This window comes from Hippichthys cyanospilos, chromosome 2, assembly GCF_059441005.1.
Source record: "Hippichthys cyanospilos isolate Australia breed blue-spotted pipefish chromosome 2, RoL_Hcya_1.0, whole genome shotgun sequence".
In the NCBI taxonomy this organism is placed as follows: Eukaryota; Metazoa; Chordata; class Actinopteri; order Syngnathiformes; family Syngnathidae; genus Hippichthys; species Hippichthys cyanospilos.
This window is the reverse complement of record NC_142370.1, coordinates 6,296,054-6,312,134: the sequence shown is the minus strand read 5'-3', so window position 1 is coordinate 6,312,134 and position 16,081 is coordinate 6,296,054. Positions and strand designations below refer to the sequence as shown.

Below are 16,081 nucleotides of genomic sequence, written 5' to 3'. Positions count from 1 at the left end.
TTAAATTTTATTTTTCCAATAGAGTTCAATAAACGTTTTGGGGGGCTAATAGACTGTGTCTACAAATATAGTTTGGTCATTAGTTTGACATTTTATTGCATGTTTTGTTGCATGTAAAAACCGTGGGGTAACTCCAATTTAACTAATTGTTCTCAATAGATGAGCTGAGACTACTGACATCACTTAGGGATGGATGGATGGATGGATGGATGGATGGATGGATGGATGGATGGATGGGTGGATAATTCGAATGCAAACAAGAGTAATTTGTTTGGTTTTGAATTGTATAATAAGGAACGATGGAAACACACGCAGGCACCCCTCACTGGGTTGTTGTGTCACCTTGGCCTCCCCACTGAAAAATTCTTGGATACGCCCCTGACATTACGTAAAAACTCAACAGCTGTAGTAAGCAATGAAATGCTGTCTTTGCAAGTTTCCTTTCACTTCTACGAAGAATATAAATAAGAAAAAGCATTTTAAATACTGATAAATACTGTAAGGTCTTATAGGAAATCTATTTGGAAAATTGGGGCTAGGTAATGTGTGTGTGTGTATATATATATATATATATATATATATATATATATATATATATATATATATATATATATATATATATATATATATATACTGTAAATGTGTATATTAAATGAAGTTCAAACTCTCAGGGCACTAAAAAAAACAACAATCCGGCGATGGATGACTTTTTTTTTTTTTCAACTGACGCTTTAAAAAAAATTCTTGATTGATGTTAATTTTTTAGGGGTTTTTTTCTGCAATGCCATGCGGGCTTCTTAAATTGCTAGGCGGTCGACCGGTAGACCGCAGGCGACAGAAGTTTGCGATGGACCGGCCGTTGTCTGACCATTACAATTTTCAACGTGACAAAATGGCAGCCGACGGTGACGGGGAGGGTTCGGGGCACTGAGGACTGTCAGACCAGCAAAGAACTGTAAGTTGCCCATCTGCGCTTGTCACCCTCCTTCACAGGGCCTGTACTGTGACATCCGCCAGCTGGTGCAGTTCATCAAGGAAGCCCACGGAAATGTTTTTCGTCGAGTGGCTCTGAGCGCACTTCTGGACAGCGCTGAGAAGGTCACAGCCACCAAAAAACCTGATGAGAAAGAAGAGACCAAACTGCAAGGTCCAAGAAGGTACTGGAAAGAAATTCTTTGTCGGGACTAATCTTTAGATATTAGTTGTCTTAAATCTACAGAAAAATTTGTAAAAATCTCTCATCCACTCCTGAGCATCCCATCACTTTGTTTTCCATGTTGTTTGCATTTGTTCCTCCTTGCATGAGATCAAGTGACACTTTGTGGGGCGACATGTTTGTGTATTTGTCCTTGTCAAGTCACAGAAGTATTTCATTCATTAGTAATTTATCTGAGGCCTTTTGAGAAATGCACAGTTCTAGTGATCTGTGTGAAGTATTTCTCCTGGTGAAAGTAATAATATGCAGCAAAAAAATAAGGAGAGGCAGTAGAACCCTTTGCTCAGACTAATGACTAATGAATTCAAAGAAGTAAAGGTGTAATGGGCACCTTGACACTATTTTCCGGGTTCTGTCGTGTCAGTATTTGCCATAGGCTAAAATTTGCAATAGTGTATGTGAAAAAGTGATGCACTATTCTCCAAACATGATGTGACTCGTTAAAGATGCAGACTCAGACTTTTTGGTGTGTTCCGCCACTTCCAAACACGCGGACGAAGAACTGCACCTCAGTCAGAGTTAAAAAGGCTCAAAACTGAATGGAGAGGAGTGCCCAGCCAAGGGAGCGCTAATCCTTCCCCTGGATGCTAGCATCGCAGGCGGTAGCACTGCTTGTATACCAGTTATTAGCCTTTTCAAATGGATGAGCAGCCCAGGCGCTGTTTGTTCATCGGGGTGTGTGCGTGCAGGTCAGAGGCGGGTGTGTCCGGGGAGAAGGGTCAGGTGTCCAGTGCTGCAGATGAGTGTCGCAGTTACATTTCCAGCAGACCCCCCCAGACCCCCGAACAGTGAGTCTTCACATCATCACATCTCCACTGTTGTGTCTCATCCATGTCACGCTGGCCGCCATCTCTCTGCTATGAATAGAGGAAGAATTTCTCTTTTGGAAGTTTAATTATACTGTATATCCACTACTCTATGTGTCTGTGTCCCCAGCGAGGAGCAGATCCCAGGAGCTCTGCTGGGCAGGAAAGACTTTTGGAGGAAGATGTTTAAGTCGCAGAGTGCTGCCAGTGACACCAGCAGCCAGTCTGAGCAGGACACCTCAGAATGCACCACCGCCCATTCTGGGACCACCACGGACCGTCGCTCCCGATCCAGATCCCGCCGTATTTCACTTCGCAAGAAACTAAAACTGCCCATAGGTAAGCGCAGCCACCCAGCAATTTTCAGGAAAGAAAGTTAACTTAGAAACGAAGTCCCCATGTATAGCTGTCCCAACAATCCTGCCTCCTCTGTTTCTCAGTGTTTAAGAAATACCAAATCCTCACATTTCACATCAGATCCAGTAATATCGCTCCACGTCCTTGTACTTCACTGCATCCTCCCACCTTATCTGTTCCGTTTTTGCACTTCAGCATACCGCAGGACCGCTCACCTACCACTCACCTTCTCTGTCTTACGTATGTGAAAGTGGATCCATCTTCATGTTCTCATCTTCCTGTCTTCTGTGTTTGTGTTGCATCGCCCCTCCTGTTGTGCATGCACTGACTGCGCTCCAGTTGTGATTTGCAAGATGCACAAGACAATATGTAGGAGGTTTGCTGTGGACATCTTAGACACAAATTGGAGCCTTGTTGAGCATCGAGTAGTATTTCTACTGCGCGGCGGTCACTCTTTCAAGTAACCAATGGGTGCAGAACAAATTTGCATTCTTTCTCGGATTGGCCCTTGACCAGGAAATGCAAGATGAAATTTTCCCTAATTAGAGACGTTTTTAGTCAATTCAACCTCAGCAACACTTTGTTTTACTTGAAGTGTATGTGACAGATAAGAGACACGTTACTGAAACCGTCTCCTATAGTTGTAGGCCAGGCTGTTATAAATGAGAACCGACATCCACCTTTCAACATCAATTGTCAATTAATCGATTACTTACGTCAACTAGGCTATTTTGCCAATGATGCCGGAATTCAGAAGGACTTCACTAGTTTGATTTCATGTATGTGACATCTTCCTTTTCTACATTTACTTGCTTGCACATTGTTGTGAATGAATGCTGTCCAGTTTGTCTCCCCGGTTTGTCGCTACCGCCTGTGTAACCCAACATGTCTGCTTTCTCAGTTCCACCTGCCCTCTCTCATTGGTGTGTGAATATACTTTATCAATGCTGTTTCCAGGCAACTGGCTGAAACGTTCCTCTCTCTCTGGTCTTACTGATGGTGTGGAGGACTTGTTGGATATCAGTTCTGTAGATCGACTCTCCTTTATACGACAGAGTTCGAAGGTCAGGAGGGTTGATACTGCTTCTTTCTTATTATATTTTCAGAGGAAGATATAACTGAACATTAAAAACTAAAACACTAGAAGAATTCTTAACACAAAATACCCCTGGGTGTGAGCAAAGATGGACTCAAATGTAGGTTCAGTCTGCTAGTTATTTTCTTGAAACCAAGAATGTAACAACCTTTGTTAACACGAACACCATTGAGAGAGAAATGACAAATGGAGAATGTAAACTGGAAATACAGCGCGGCCTTCCAGATTAAAAGCAGTTATTTTCTCAAGACAGGTACAATACAAACTGGAGCACTTGAAGAATTCTTGACATAGACTAAATCCCATCTCAATGCCCCTGTTTGTGAACACGCATGGATTCAGACGTAGGTTCGGTCTGCTTCCTTCTTTTAATGAAAACAATGTGGTGCAACCTTGGTTAACAAAAGCTGCTGTAAGCAGCTCCTCTGGCTGCTATCCGACTGTTTCCGTCCTCTTGCCCCCTCCCGTTCGCTCCATTATCGTAAGTATACAGTACATTTGATATACATACCGTATTTTCCGGACTATAAGCCGCACCGGTATATAAGCCACAGCAGCAAAATACAAGAAAAAAAATGGTTTTTTTTGTCACGGATAAGCCGACTATGAGGCACTGGTAATAAAATGTGATATTTCTGCAAAAAGATGATACATGGAAGTTTATAATTTTTTTTTTTTTTTTTGGTAATTGTCTGCCAACAGCAACATCCTCTTTTTAACAGACTGAACATGCCTGCATGTTTAGTCCCAACATAGAAAATGGATGGACGGACGGATATTTTCAACTCTAACAGAACACTGTTAGTTAAATAGCAGTTCAAAATCGAAATCAATTCTTCAATAGCATATTTTTTTTGATCAATTAGTTTAGTGCATAAAAACATATTGCACATAATTCATATATACAATCATAAATACATAAATAAAATCATATATATCCTGTGTACTGTATATAAAATTTACACGTCACAAATTTACCCAGTATTGTATTAATTCTCTTATTCAATTTAGACATCTATTTTTTTAATAATACATTTTTAAAACTCTTTTTGATTCACATCTTTTCAGTTCTATTTCATAGTTGTTCCATAAATTGAAACCTCAAACAGACACATGTGACACACATTTGCTTGTTGGTGGCTAGTAAAAAAACAAAACAAACGAACAAAAAACAACAACAGATAAGCCGCAGTGCTCAAATCAGGAGGAAAACGAGGAATCATGAGGCTTATAGTTCGAAAAATACGGTATATATTAATGTACATCTTCATTTCAGATGTAACAAAGTGTTTGCGGCTCCCAGTGTTTCTTATCCAAGAAAACCGGGTCAAAATGGCTGGTTAAAAGTTAAAGGTTGCCGACCCTTGTAGTATGTCTTTGAAATCTCCTGCACTTGACTTTTTTTTTTCTGCTGTAACATGAATTTTCCTGTTTTGGAATCAACAAAGTCTTACATTAGCTGATGTTGTATTTGGCCATGCTTGAATAGGTGAAGTTCACCAGCGCAGTCAAGCTGTCAGAGGGGGTTGCCACTGGACCAGAATACAGCAGAGATGAGGAAGAGAATTTCTTCAAGCGGCTCGGTAAATGGAGGTCTGGCAGGAGGAATCCATCCAAGCTTCACCACACAGAAGAGAAAGATGGTAGACCTCCCCCAAAATCCTGGCTGCCCCTCGCCTGCTCGCTGCCTTCATACTAACCCCCCGACCCCCTTCCAACCCCTACTCTGTCTGCGCGCACCTTATATCTTATATGACATTTCATCTGGTATCTCCTGCACTCTTCTCTTAGTGTCTTTTTAGGAAGGGCTCTTTTTCAGGTTGCTCCTGTAAATATGTGTTGTGTTGTGTTGTGTGATGTTTTGTTGCATGTCCCATGCCATCAAAAAACACCCCAACCCTTCCTCATTTGCTGGTTACTGTAGTTTGGAGTTCTTTCTTCTTCTTGGTATCTTTCAACCATCTTTCTGCTGTGGTGTGGTTCATACATGTTGCTTTTAGTACATTTTTTGCTTCAGATGTATATACTTGCTGATATATTTAGTGGCAGTCTCAAATGCAAAAGGGTCAGCTTTTCTCTGTGAGAGTGCTGTTGTAAAGAAAATTGCCTCTGAAGCATTTTAATGCAGTGATCACACAATGAATGTCAACAATTTACTACCGCCAGCGCCCACTTTGCATATCTGCATCATTTGTCAGTGGCTATCAAGCGTGCGCTGGGACATAGACACAAGTGCATCCTATTATCAAAAATCCATGTCCTGTTTTGTCCAGGTCCTCATGGTTTCCAGGAGCGTCTTGCTGCTAGTCAGGAAGCCATCAAAAACAAAAATGTGGTCAATTTAGGTGCAATTCGACAGGGCATGAAACGCTTCCAGTTTCTACTCAACTGCTGCGAGCCGGGGACCATACCTGACGCTTCTATCCTTGCTGCTGCTCTGGACCTGGTACTCGCCATCAGTCCCCTCGTGCATCTCTTTTACCCATCTTCCCGTTTGACTTTTTTGTCCTCTGCGCTTCTCAGGAAGCACCCATCGTGGCCCGGGCATCCCTCTTTCTTGAATGCGCTCGATTTGTCCATCGCTGTAACCGTGGCAACTGGCCAGAGTGGATGAAGGGCCACCACGTTAACATCACCAAGAGAGGCCTGTCCAGGGGACGATCGCCTATAGTAGGCAATAAAAGGAATCAGAAACTCCAGTGGAATGCAGCCAAATATTTCTGCCAGTGGGGGGATGTGAGTTGGTTCTGTCTGTTTAGGTTCATGTTCAAGGTGACTAAATCCGGGATTCTAAAATAACTTGGGTCCGCTTGGTGTTCCTTTAGTGGGGAGAGGTTTTTACAAACACCCCCAAATAATCGTAACATCAATAAAACATAGCTACTGTATATTATGTATCCCAAAAGTGCCACTGTACGCCCTCGTGTTTCTCAAACTAGGCGATTGGCACGCGGCTGAGTGAACTGTGCCACTGCGACAGTGAGAGTCCTGCCAACATTCTGGGGTACATCTACGACGAAGAGGCTAAACGAAGAATGAGGAAGGAGGATGAAGAAGAGGACTATTTAGATGACAGTAAGTCAGATGCTGGTTCCTGAGTTTTTTTTTTGTTTTTTTTTTATCTCTTACTCGCCCTTTTCTTTCCCCCAAGACACAGTCAATCCAACGAAATGCGGCTGCCCATTTGCTCTCAAGATGGCTGCTTGCCAGCTGCTGTTGGAAATCACCACCTTTCTGCGCGAGACATTCCCTTGTTTGCCACGACCACGCACAGAACCACTTGTGGTACTTTTATGGATGATTTTTGTCTGCTTTCACCAAGCACATCTAGTCAGATTGTTGCTCTTCTCCCAAAAGTTCTAACGGTTGACTGTGTACAAAATGTACATTTCTGTTGGCCCCTTTTTGTCTTTATTCAATTTTTTCCATCCATATTATTATACATCTTTGTTATTCTTGTGAGGGCATTCAAGTAAACTATACCCCTTTTATGTACAGCAATAGTAATAATCCTCTATCAGCAACTAATAGTGAGTTAATAGTTAAATTAGTGTTTCCCCTGGGAGGGTGCGAATTGATGCCGGGGGGATGCAGATGACCCCAGGAAAAAGGCTTTGTCTAATGTCACGTGAAATGTAATTGCAATAAAATAATACGTACGGTGGAACATCGACTTTGGTGTTAGAGAAATGTGTGCTAGTCCTGACGGGATGTTTTATTTCATCATTTGTAGGATTTGGAAAGCTGCCGCCTGCGTCTGGATCCTGAGCTTGGCCGACATCGCTACGAGAGGAAAATCAGTTTCGCAGGCATCCTGGACGATGAGGATGGCCATGACTCTCTTAACAGTAGCAGCCACACCCTGAAGTCGGACACCGTGTGTGACGACAAGAAGGCGCAGGAGGCCGCAGGTGAGCTGTTGTTGGAATGGGTTCATTGCTTACCGTCCTTTTTTCCTCTTTATTCATTTACCCCCTGACAACATCTTTCCAGCACCCATACGGAAGATTCGTATCGGCGGTTCACGGCTGCTTCAGATCAAAGGAGCCCGCAGTTTCCGCGTAAAAAAAGGGGGGTCTTTGTCTTCTATACGGAGGGCAGGCAGCCTGAAGAGCACCAAACTGTCCAGACAGGATTCAGAGTCTGAGAACGAAGAGGGGGTACTGTCACAAACGAACAGCAGAGATACTGTCACAGATATCGGTAAGTCCAAGACGACGTGCCGTTTTTACAATGAATATTTCCATGGGACCCTCAGGCGCCGCACTGGATTTGTAGCTACGAGCACGACTGCGGAACACTTTACGGTTGAGGCGGAACAGGATGTTTCCACTTGCCGTCAAATGAATATGACGTCACAGTTACCTGTGGCTTGGGTAACGACCAATCACGGCTCACCCTCTTTTCTGAGTTTGCTCGTGTGATGTTTGCAAGCTGAGTAGTATTTGGTTAATACCGGAGTCCTGAGCAACTGTGATGTCGCCTTGAGTCGACAGCGAGTGACAAAATGGCTTCCCCCAGAGATGGCTAAAAACAGGTGGATTTTGCTGTCAATTTCATGTTCCGCAAATGCGATACTAATCACAATACTGTGATTAAAATAGTGGGGCCGTTTAAAATATATTAAAACATTTTGGGAGGCTGACTTTCAGTTTTAAGAGGTCAGTTTTTTCTGACCTTGTTTAAAAGACTGTAGTTCACGTTTCCACATGCCTCATTATTGGTGAACACTTACCAATCGAAGGTACAACATGGTCTTCTGACGCCATATATCTACAATTCTATTTGTTTTTTTTTCTTTGTTTTTTTGCCTCATAAAGGTAGTCCTTGCAGTACCAGTGAACCCAGCATAGAGCCTGAAGGCCAAAGCTCAAGTGGAACAGAGGACAACTACCACCGCAACATGTCTTGGCTTCATGTACGCCAACTAGAATGAGAAGAAACTGTATACAGTTCAGACCATAAGTACTTGGAGTGCAAATGTTTTGTGTGTTCGCTCTGACGTGCCTCCTCCTTCCGGGCCCAGATCATGATCTTGCTGTGCAACCAGCAGAGTTTCATCTGCACTCACATTGACTTCTGCCACCCGCGATGCTACCAGCACCACAACCGCTCTTGTGCCCGTCTGGTGCGCGCCATCAAGCTCGTCTACGGCGAGACGGTGGACAGCCTGAGAGAGGACAGCGCGGCCACCGCCACCGGCGTCATCAGCGCTCGCGCTCAGAAGAGCAAGGAGGTAGGGTTCATAACCTTGACTATTATAACATTTTATTCTCTGACAGTCTGTTTGTCTTCAGTGCTCTGACAAGTCGTGTCTGAGGACGCCGTCCATGAAAAAGAGGCCCAATGACAGCAACGCAGAAGGGAAGAAAGACACTGGAATGTTAAAGTACATCAGAAACCAGGTATGGCATTTGGTTCTATTGCTAATTGCGCTAGTAGTGGGATGTTATAAAGTATAAACGTTTTATGACTTGAGTTGATTTTTTTTAACGGTTTCTGTACTTTGCCTTTTACTCGGTGCATTTGCAGGTGGAATTCACATTGGACCTTTGTCTCCCGCAGGTGATGAGCTTGTCGCCGGCTCCCTTGTCGCTGCTCATCAAAGCTGCTCCCATTTTGACTGATGACATGTATGGAGACATTCAGCCTGCAGCCTGGGAGCTGCTGCTCAGTGTGGATGAGCACATGGCAGCTGCTGCCGGTGAAAGCTTTGTACTTGCAGCTTACGTGGTTCTGTTTTCAAGAAAAATGTTCAACGAACCATGCTAATGTTCATTTTAGCTATATTACCAAATCAGGAAAAATCTTTGACACTACAGGCGGTATAGTAGATGGAAACAACTCTTACGTTAGCTATTGTTACTCGTTTTCTCAGCATGACCATGATTTACTCAAGACATAAATTGTCCTATGAAAAAGAGGCCCGATGACAGCATTGAATAATTTTAACTCAATTATATTCTTCTCCTTTGTGCTCTTCTTTGCCCCCAGCTGCCATGTTCCTCCTGTGTGCTGTGAAGGTCCCCGATGCCGTGACTGAGATGATGATGGCTGAGTTCCAGCATCACGAGGCCTGCCAGCGCATCAATTCCATCCTCAAGTTTTACACACTTTGGCGTTTCCGCTACCAGGTGTGGCCTCGCATGGAGGAAGGAGCCCAGCAGATCTTCAAAGTACGCTTTTTTTTTTCTTTTTTTCTTTTTTTCAAGCAAACGTAAAGGCACTTTTGAACGCGAGGAGGGGTGTGACTTCACTTACGTTTCTCGTAGATTCCTCCGCCCAGCATAAATTTCACCCTGCCATCTCCAATACTGGGCATGCCTTGTGTCCCTATTTTTGATCCCCCATGGGTTCCTCAGAACACCGGAAGTGTCCAAGACCCTATCAATGAGGACCAGTCTGTAAGTGCATGCATACTACTCTATGCTGTATTTGTTGTTTTGTGTCAACGCTGTATAGTAATAGCTCTTTCAATGTTACATACTAAAGTTCAAATACCGAGGGTATTATGCAAATTTATTTCAAGTGGAAAATATGTGTTACAAGAATTAAATTGGCCCCAAATGGTCATTGGCACAGTCAATTTTACACACGTCCTTTTCAGGGTTTTCTCTCTCAAAGGGTTTTGAAGCTTTCAAAATCATCCTTTTAAATTCTTGCAAATACATAAGAGAAGGATATTTTCTTATTTTTTAAGGATCGTTCAGATGTCAGTTTAAATTGGTTACCACTAGCTACATTTCTGAAATATAGACTGGAATTCAATATTCTAAAAACTAAGTTCACATGAGGTATTATTTTGGTTTGACCGAAATGTTCATTTTATTACATGAATACTTTTTGGTAATAATGGTAAAAATAATGGTATTATTATGTGGTAGTTCATCTAGCTGGTTGATATTCTGTATTTAATTGTGGATGGATAGCTGACAAGATAAAAGTGTGCGTGCATCAGAAGTAATTCCCTCATGAGCATGCAGTGAACAGTCCTCACTATCCATATGAAAATGTACTTATTTTCTTTTTCGTTACCGTGAAATTTGAGAGAATTCATTTACAATGCCCTTTTTTCTTTTTTTCATATAATGAAGAGTGCCTCTTTCCCCCAAGTAAAGTAAATGACATGCAATTTGAAGCCTCATCTTCCAAATGAATACAAAATCATCGCATGGGTGAGAACTAAAATTATTCAAGGACTTTCTTTAAGTTTACCACAGAAATCTTTACATACCGATAATCAATTGCTACGGCTGTGATTTCAATACGCACGTGCACACACACACACACACACGTTAGGTTATCACTTACCTGCACATTTTCAAAAAGATTTTCTTATAGGTATTTTCGATTTGGTTTCGCAAGCCAATCCGTCGTCAAGTTTCTCATAGGTGTGTTCACAGTATGGTTGTCCTTGGCTTCAGTTTCTTGCAAATCATTTCACAGAGACAAAGTACATTAGGAATGGATGAAATCCCCAAACTTAATGAAATTTCATCTTTTTTTTTCAAATTTCTCGGGAACGAGTTCACCATATTATTGCACGAGTTGCCATAATATGGTTGAAGAATTGAAACACACTTTGTAGTGTTTTGAAGGTGTAGACGTACATGTGAGCAAAAATTCAGAATGAACAGTTTCCATAGAAAAAAAAAAACAATGGCAGATTATGACCATCTTCTTCTTTATTTTAGTGTAATAAAATCTGCATTTATTTTCACTTGGACTGTTCTCTTCATGATAGTTATTTTGCATGGTTATTTTAAGTGTTACAGATTTTGATGAAGACCTTCCTCTACCATTTTATCTGTCTTTGTTTTTAGTTCCCTGCATTAATTCAGTCAGTCCATGCCATAGTAAGTTTTCTGTCGAGATCTTTGTGCTGATGCATCTTTTTTTTCACCTTTAAGTCATAAATGTCAGGAAATAAAAACAATTGTTAGTCGATTGGGGTCAACTGTAATGAACTTTTTTCCAGAGATTTCCAGAATTGGGGCAGTTGCATCTTGATCAGAAATGAGAACTAGCTTTGGGAAAACAACAGCATGCATCAGACATTGTGTTGTGCTGTGTATGCATGGTCATGGTGAGACAAACTTTGCCATGTATGTTTTCATGTATGTGGACGAGCACGTGTGCCAATGCTATGATATGCAGCAAGTTTTTCTATTTCTGCCCGGGATCACCACAGAGCGCGACTGAGCCATTGTCGAGATATGTACACTAGTAGCAAATCCAAGTGGCACAATCCTGCCCCCCCCCCTCCCCCCCCCCCCCCCCCCCCCCCCCCAGAAATCCTTCTCAGCACGGGCAGTGTCACGCTCTCATCAGCGAGCTGAGCACATCCTGAAGAACTTGCAGCAGGAGGAAGAGAAACGACGTCTGGGCCGTGAGGCCAGCATCATCACTGCCATCCCTGTGGCTCAGGAGGCGTGCTATGAACCCACGTGCAGCCCTCCGTCCGAGCAAGAGGAAGAAGGTGGGGCATTTGTCGGATACGCTTGCTGCGCTGCAAGATTAATCTGCTAGGTTTTTTTCCTCGCTGCTAACCGGTCCATATTTGACTTTGATGCTGCCAGCAGAAGAAGTGGTGAACCTGGCATCTCGTCGTCTGTCCGTTAGTCCGTCCTGCGCCTCCAGTAACTCCCACAGGAATTATTCTTTCCGCCGAGGATCTGTGTGGTCAGTCCGCTCATTAGCTAGCGCTGAAGGTATGGCTTACTTACAACGTGCACTGTGTTTTGGAAGTACAGTGTGGACACATTTTAACGACCCCCCCCCCCTTTGTAGTGCAAATTGGATGAATTTTACAAAAACATGAGTACAAGTCTACCCCTGACTTTACTGGTTACATAGATTACAGCTGTCTAATTAAAAGGCATGACGTGTGTTATTAAGATGATGAAATTAAATTATATTTAGAGGCATCTCAGCATTGTATATCAAGTAACATTGTTGCGGTTATGGGGAAAGGGGGTGAGGCAGAAACAGACAAGACTGTGAGGGAATGTATGTGTGCACCTGGACGCAAATGCTGAAACTACTGTGTCAACAACAAAATAATTTGAAGTTTCAATGCTTTATTTTTTTGGACACAGCAAATTATCTACCAGCCCTAAAAGTCATCATCACTGTCTTACACGCCAAATAACTTCTCCCATTTAACTACCAGACGTCATTATTTCAAACATCCTCGTTAGTCTTCCGCGGGTAATTATCTTCGAACCCGTCCAATTTGTTTAAAAAGAGGTCTTCGGTCTTCAGATTTGCTGATCATCTTACTTGGGATATTATCCCAACTTTTCTTTATCCAAGTGACAACTGTTGTGAGATCAGAGCGTGGATCGTTAACCTTCACTGCCCCGCCCACCCCCACCCGCTCACCAGCCGACATTCATGCCGGCTTATTAGAGTAGACGTCCAAGGGCTGAAGGAGACAAGTCAAGTCATCTTTTCCTTTTCATAATGTGTCAAAGTCAGCGCAGCCTCATTGTTGACAACAGAGGCAATGAGTTTGAAATTGCAGTCTAAAATGGATGCATACTATATCGTATTAGTGGTATATATAATCATTTTAATCCTTGTAAATGGCATGATATTACTCTTTTTTTTTTCATTTGAATTAATGTTAGTCATCTTTTCAGATATTAGAAAAAAATTGGTATGTTTGGAGTAATGAGGTTCTAAGTCGACCCCTCGAATATGGGAGTTGAAAATGAGGAGTAAAAACTCGACCTGTACTTAGAGAAATATGGTACCTTCATAGGCCCAAGGCACATATGCATTGGAAAAACTTCACAGCTGAGTTTTTTTGTGTAAAATCACTGTGACTGACCAGTCAGTTGACTTTGTACATGGTGTTTTATTTTTCCAGATGAAGAGAACACGACAGAACACACACCCACACACCATATGCTACAGCCACCACAAGCGGTATTCCCAGCGTGCATCTGTGCTGCCGTGCTGCCCATCGTGCATCTCATGGAAGACGGGGAAGTTCGAGAGGATGGCGTAGCAGGTGAGCCCTCTTGTTCTGTCACTTGCTTTCTATATCGCAGGTACAGTGCATCTCTTTTTTCAGTAAAACCTATCCTCAGCCATTTGCTGAGTAAAGAAATAATTTGCTTATTTTTGTGCTCTTTCTGTAGCACCCTAAGATGGCCTTGGCATAGGAAGTGTGTGAAGAAAGTATTGTTAAGTAAGGCTGCCAATAGCAGACCTCAGAACTTTAACCCTTAGGCGAGCGCTTTTGGCCGATAGTCTAAACAGGCAAAAACGGCCTTTATTAGGCACCCGTTTTTCTATTTCTAAGTCCTAAACAGGCAAGAATTTTCAGCATTTTAGAGAAATTTAGGGGTACGTTAGAATTATAACAATGGCTCTCTTGACGCTTTCAGACGTTTTGCCTGTTTAGACTATCAACCAAAAGCGTCCGCTGTGCCCAGTAAAGGGTTAAATGTTAGGGACCCAAGTTCATAGCTATTAAAAGTAATTTATTCTAAATATCCTTTGTGGGGCCATCAGTTATTCACTTTGTATATGCCCTCTGGAAAGAGGAACATGCCCTGCTCAACATAATTGAGGCCCATTGCATTATGGAAAATAAATACCGTATACCTTTTTTTTAAATGCAAATTTTTCTCTGAAAAAATTGTCTGCTAAAAATGGTGGGAGACTTGAAAAAAAACATTTAAAAATATGTTGAAATATAAAAATATTGAAAAAAAATATGCAAATGTGCAAATTTGCATATGCTAAACCACAAGTGTGCCAGTGTTCACTGTAATATTTTTATTTTTATTTATTTATTTTTTGGGGGGCATCAGTGAGTGCAGTCGCCCAGCAAATTTTGTGGAACTGCTTGATCGAGGATCCTGCCCTTGTCCTGCGCCATTTCCTTGAGAAACTCACTGTGAGCAACCGGCAGGTACGACAGCAGCCTTACAAGACACATCTTTTCAGGTGTGACAGCCGCCAGGTATGACTGCTCCTTTTCCTTCACCAGGATGAGTTGATGTACATGTTGAGGAAGCTGCTACTTAATATTGGAGACCTTCCGGCGCAGACTTCACACATCCTTTTCAACTACCTGGTGAGTGGATAAATGCGGCTATCATTGATTTTCGGCTTCTTTCTAGTCGAGCATTTTCTTCCAGGTGGGCCTGATCATGTATTTTGTCCGGACCCCGTGCGAGTGGGGGATGGATGCTATTTCGGCGACACTCACCTTCTTGTGGGAGGTGGTGGGCTATGTAGAAGGACTATTCTTCAAAGATCTTAAGCAGACAATGAAGAAAGAGCAGTGTGAGGTTAAGCTGTTGGTCACAGCGTCTATGCCAGGTGAGACGCAGAGAAGCGACATGGAGCAATTCCAATAATTCCAATAAAGCCAAAGCCTTTTGACATTTTTGGTGCAGGAACCAAGACCCTCGTGGTGCATGGGCAAAACGAGTGTGACATCCCAACACAGCTACCGGTCCATGAAGACACACAGTTCGAAGCACTACTTAAGGTATGACTTTGAAGCCAGACTGCCCCAGATGATGAGCAGTTTTCAAAATACATTCATCTTCCTCCTGCCCACTAGGAATGTTTGGAGTTTTTCAACATTCCAGAAGCCAGATCGGCTCATTATTTCCTGATGGACAAGCGGTGGAACCTCATCCATTATTCCAAGGTACCGCAGAAATGCCATTAACAACTGCAGATCTTTTGTTAATTATATTAGAATTTGATTTGGGTATTCTTTCAGTGTGCTCATATGTCATTTGAATCTCTTCCAGACATATGTAAGAGACATTTACCCCTTTCGGAGGTCGGTCTCACCGCAGCTAAACCTTGTCCACATGCTGCCCGAGAAAGGACAGGAGCTGATCCAGAAACAGGTTCAGTGAGACATCCGTGAATTGACTTCATTGGGGAGTCTTCCCACTGACTTCCTCTTATCCTGGTCCATCTCCGTCGACTGTTTTTAAGGTGTTTTCCCGCAAACTGGAGGAGGTCGGCCGTGTGCTCTTCCTCATTTCCCTCACTCAGCACATGCCCGCTGTGCACAAGCAGTCCCATGTCTCACTACTCCAGGAAGACTTGCTCCGCCTACCATCCTTTCCGAGGACCGCCATTGATGCTGAGTTCTCTCTGTTTAATGAGCCACAGGGTACATGTAATGCCTGCCTTGTAATTACAGTACTTTAAGTCCCTATGTCTGTGGTTCTCAAACAGTTACTCCCCAATAATCTACTTACAAAAATCCCATCCAATAACTTCACAATTACACAAAAAGAACCACCGTAATGGCTAAGTCTTGAAATACCGTGGTGTCCTAAAGTTTACATTTAAGGAAGCCAATGAAACATGCAACTTGAAGCCGCACTTGAAGGGCCTGTATCAAACAAGTTATACCTTTTGGAGCTTTTAACTATGTTAGAATGCTATTTCCTCACCCAAAAAAGAAAAAAACTTTTTTTTCCCTCCTTTCACCCATCTCTTGCTCCACTCTCTGTAGCAGCCCCGCCCTGATCAGAGAAAACAACAGAGTCCTCACTTTGTTACGTCAACAACTGAGTACCGCCCCTGCACATTATTTGAAAAGAAAGCTGCACACAC

General features: G+C 42.7%; 1 protein-coding gene across 18 annotated transcripts in view; it reads left to right on the top strand.

The window, feature by feature from the left end:
- The window catches only part of unc80 (unc-80 homolog (C. elegans)), a 54,591-nt gene that overhangs the window by 18,779 nt on the left and 19,731 nt on the right, over window positions 1–16,081 (top strand). For 9 of the 18 annotated variants that reach the window (XM_088437111.1, XM_088437084.1, XM_088437039.1 and 6 more), the window contains 28 exons: window positions 994–1,157; window positions 1,906–2,004; window positions 2,153–2,361; window positions 3,337–3,443; window positions 4,965–5,118; window positions 5,749–5,921; window positions 5,999–6,211; window positions 6,415–6,550; window positions 6,627–6,760; window positions 7,209–7,386; window positions 7,469–7,678; window positions 8,296–8,393; window positions 8,502–8,711; window positions 8,773–8,880; window positions 9,041–9,179; window positions 9,470–9,651; window positions 9,748–9,879; window positions 11,299–11,331; window positions 11,768–11,954; window positions 12,055–12,186; window positions 13,350–13,493; window positions 14,302–14,402; window positions 14,481–14,567; window positions 14,632–14,815; window positions 14,893–14,987; window positions 15,063–15,152; window positions 15,259–15,360; window positions 15,452–15,632. In XM_088437111.1, coding sequence (XP_088293237.1) covers window positions 994–1,157; window positions 1,906–2,004; window positions 2,153–2,361; window positions 3,337–3,443; window positions 4,965–5,118; window positions 5,749–5,921; window positions 5,999–6,211; window positions 6,415–6,550; window positions 6,627–6,760; window positions 7,209–7,386; window positions 7,469–7,678; window positions 8,296–8,393; window positions 8,502–8,711; window positions 8,773–8,880; window positions 9,041–9,179; window positions 9,470–9,651; window positions 9,748–9,879; window positions 11,299–11,331; window positions 11,768–11,954; window positions 12,055–12,186; window positions 13,350–13,493; window positions 14,302–14,402; window positions 14,481–14,567; window positions 14,632–14,815; window positions 14,893–14,987; window positions 15,063–15,152; window positions 15,259–15,360; window positions 15,452–15,632 — 3,982 coding nt within the window. The remainder of the gene's footprint in view (window positions 1–993; window positions 1,158–1,905; window positions 2,005–2,152; window positions 2,362–3,336; window positions 3,444–4,964; window positions 5,119–5,748; window positions 5,922–5,998; window positions 6,212–6,414; window positions 6,551–6,626; window positions 6,761–7,208; window positions 7,387–7,468; window positions 7,679–8,295; window positions 8,394–8,501; window positions 8,712–8,772; window positions 8,881–9,040; window positions 9,180–9,469; window positions 9,652–9,747; window positions 9,880–11,298; window positions 11,332–11,767; window positions 11,955–12,054; window positions 12,187–13,349; window positions 13,494–14,301; window positions 14,403–14,480; window positions 14,568–14,631; window positions 14,816–14,892; window positions 14,988–15,062; window positions 15,153–15,258; window positions 15,361–15,451; window positions 15,633–16,081) is intronic. The other 9 variants (XM_088437156.1, XM_088437146.1, XM_088437137.1 and 6 more) reach the window with 6 other exon arrangements.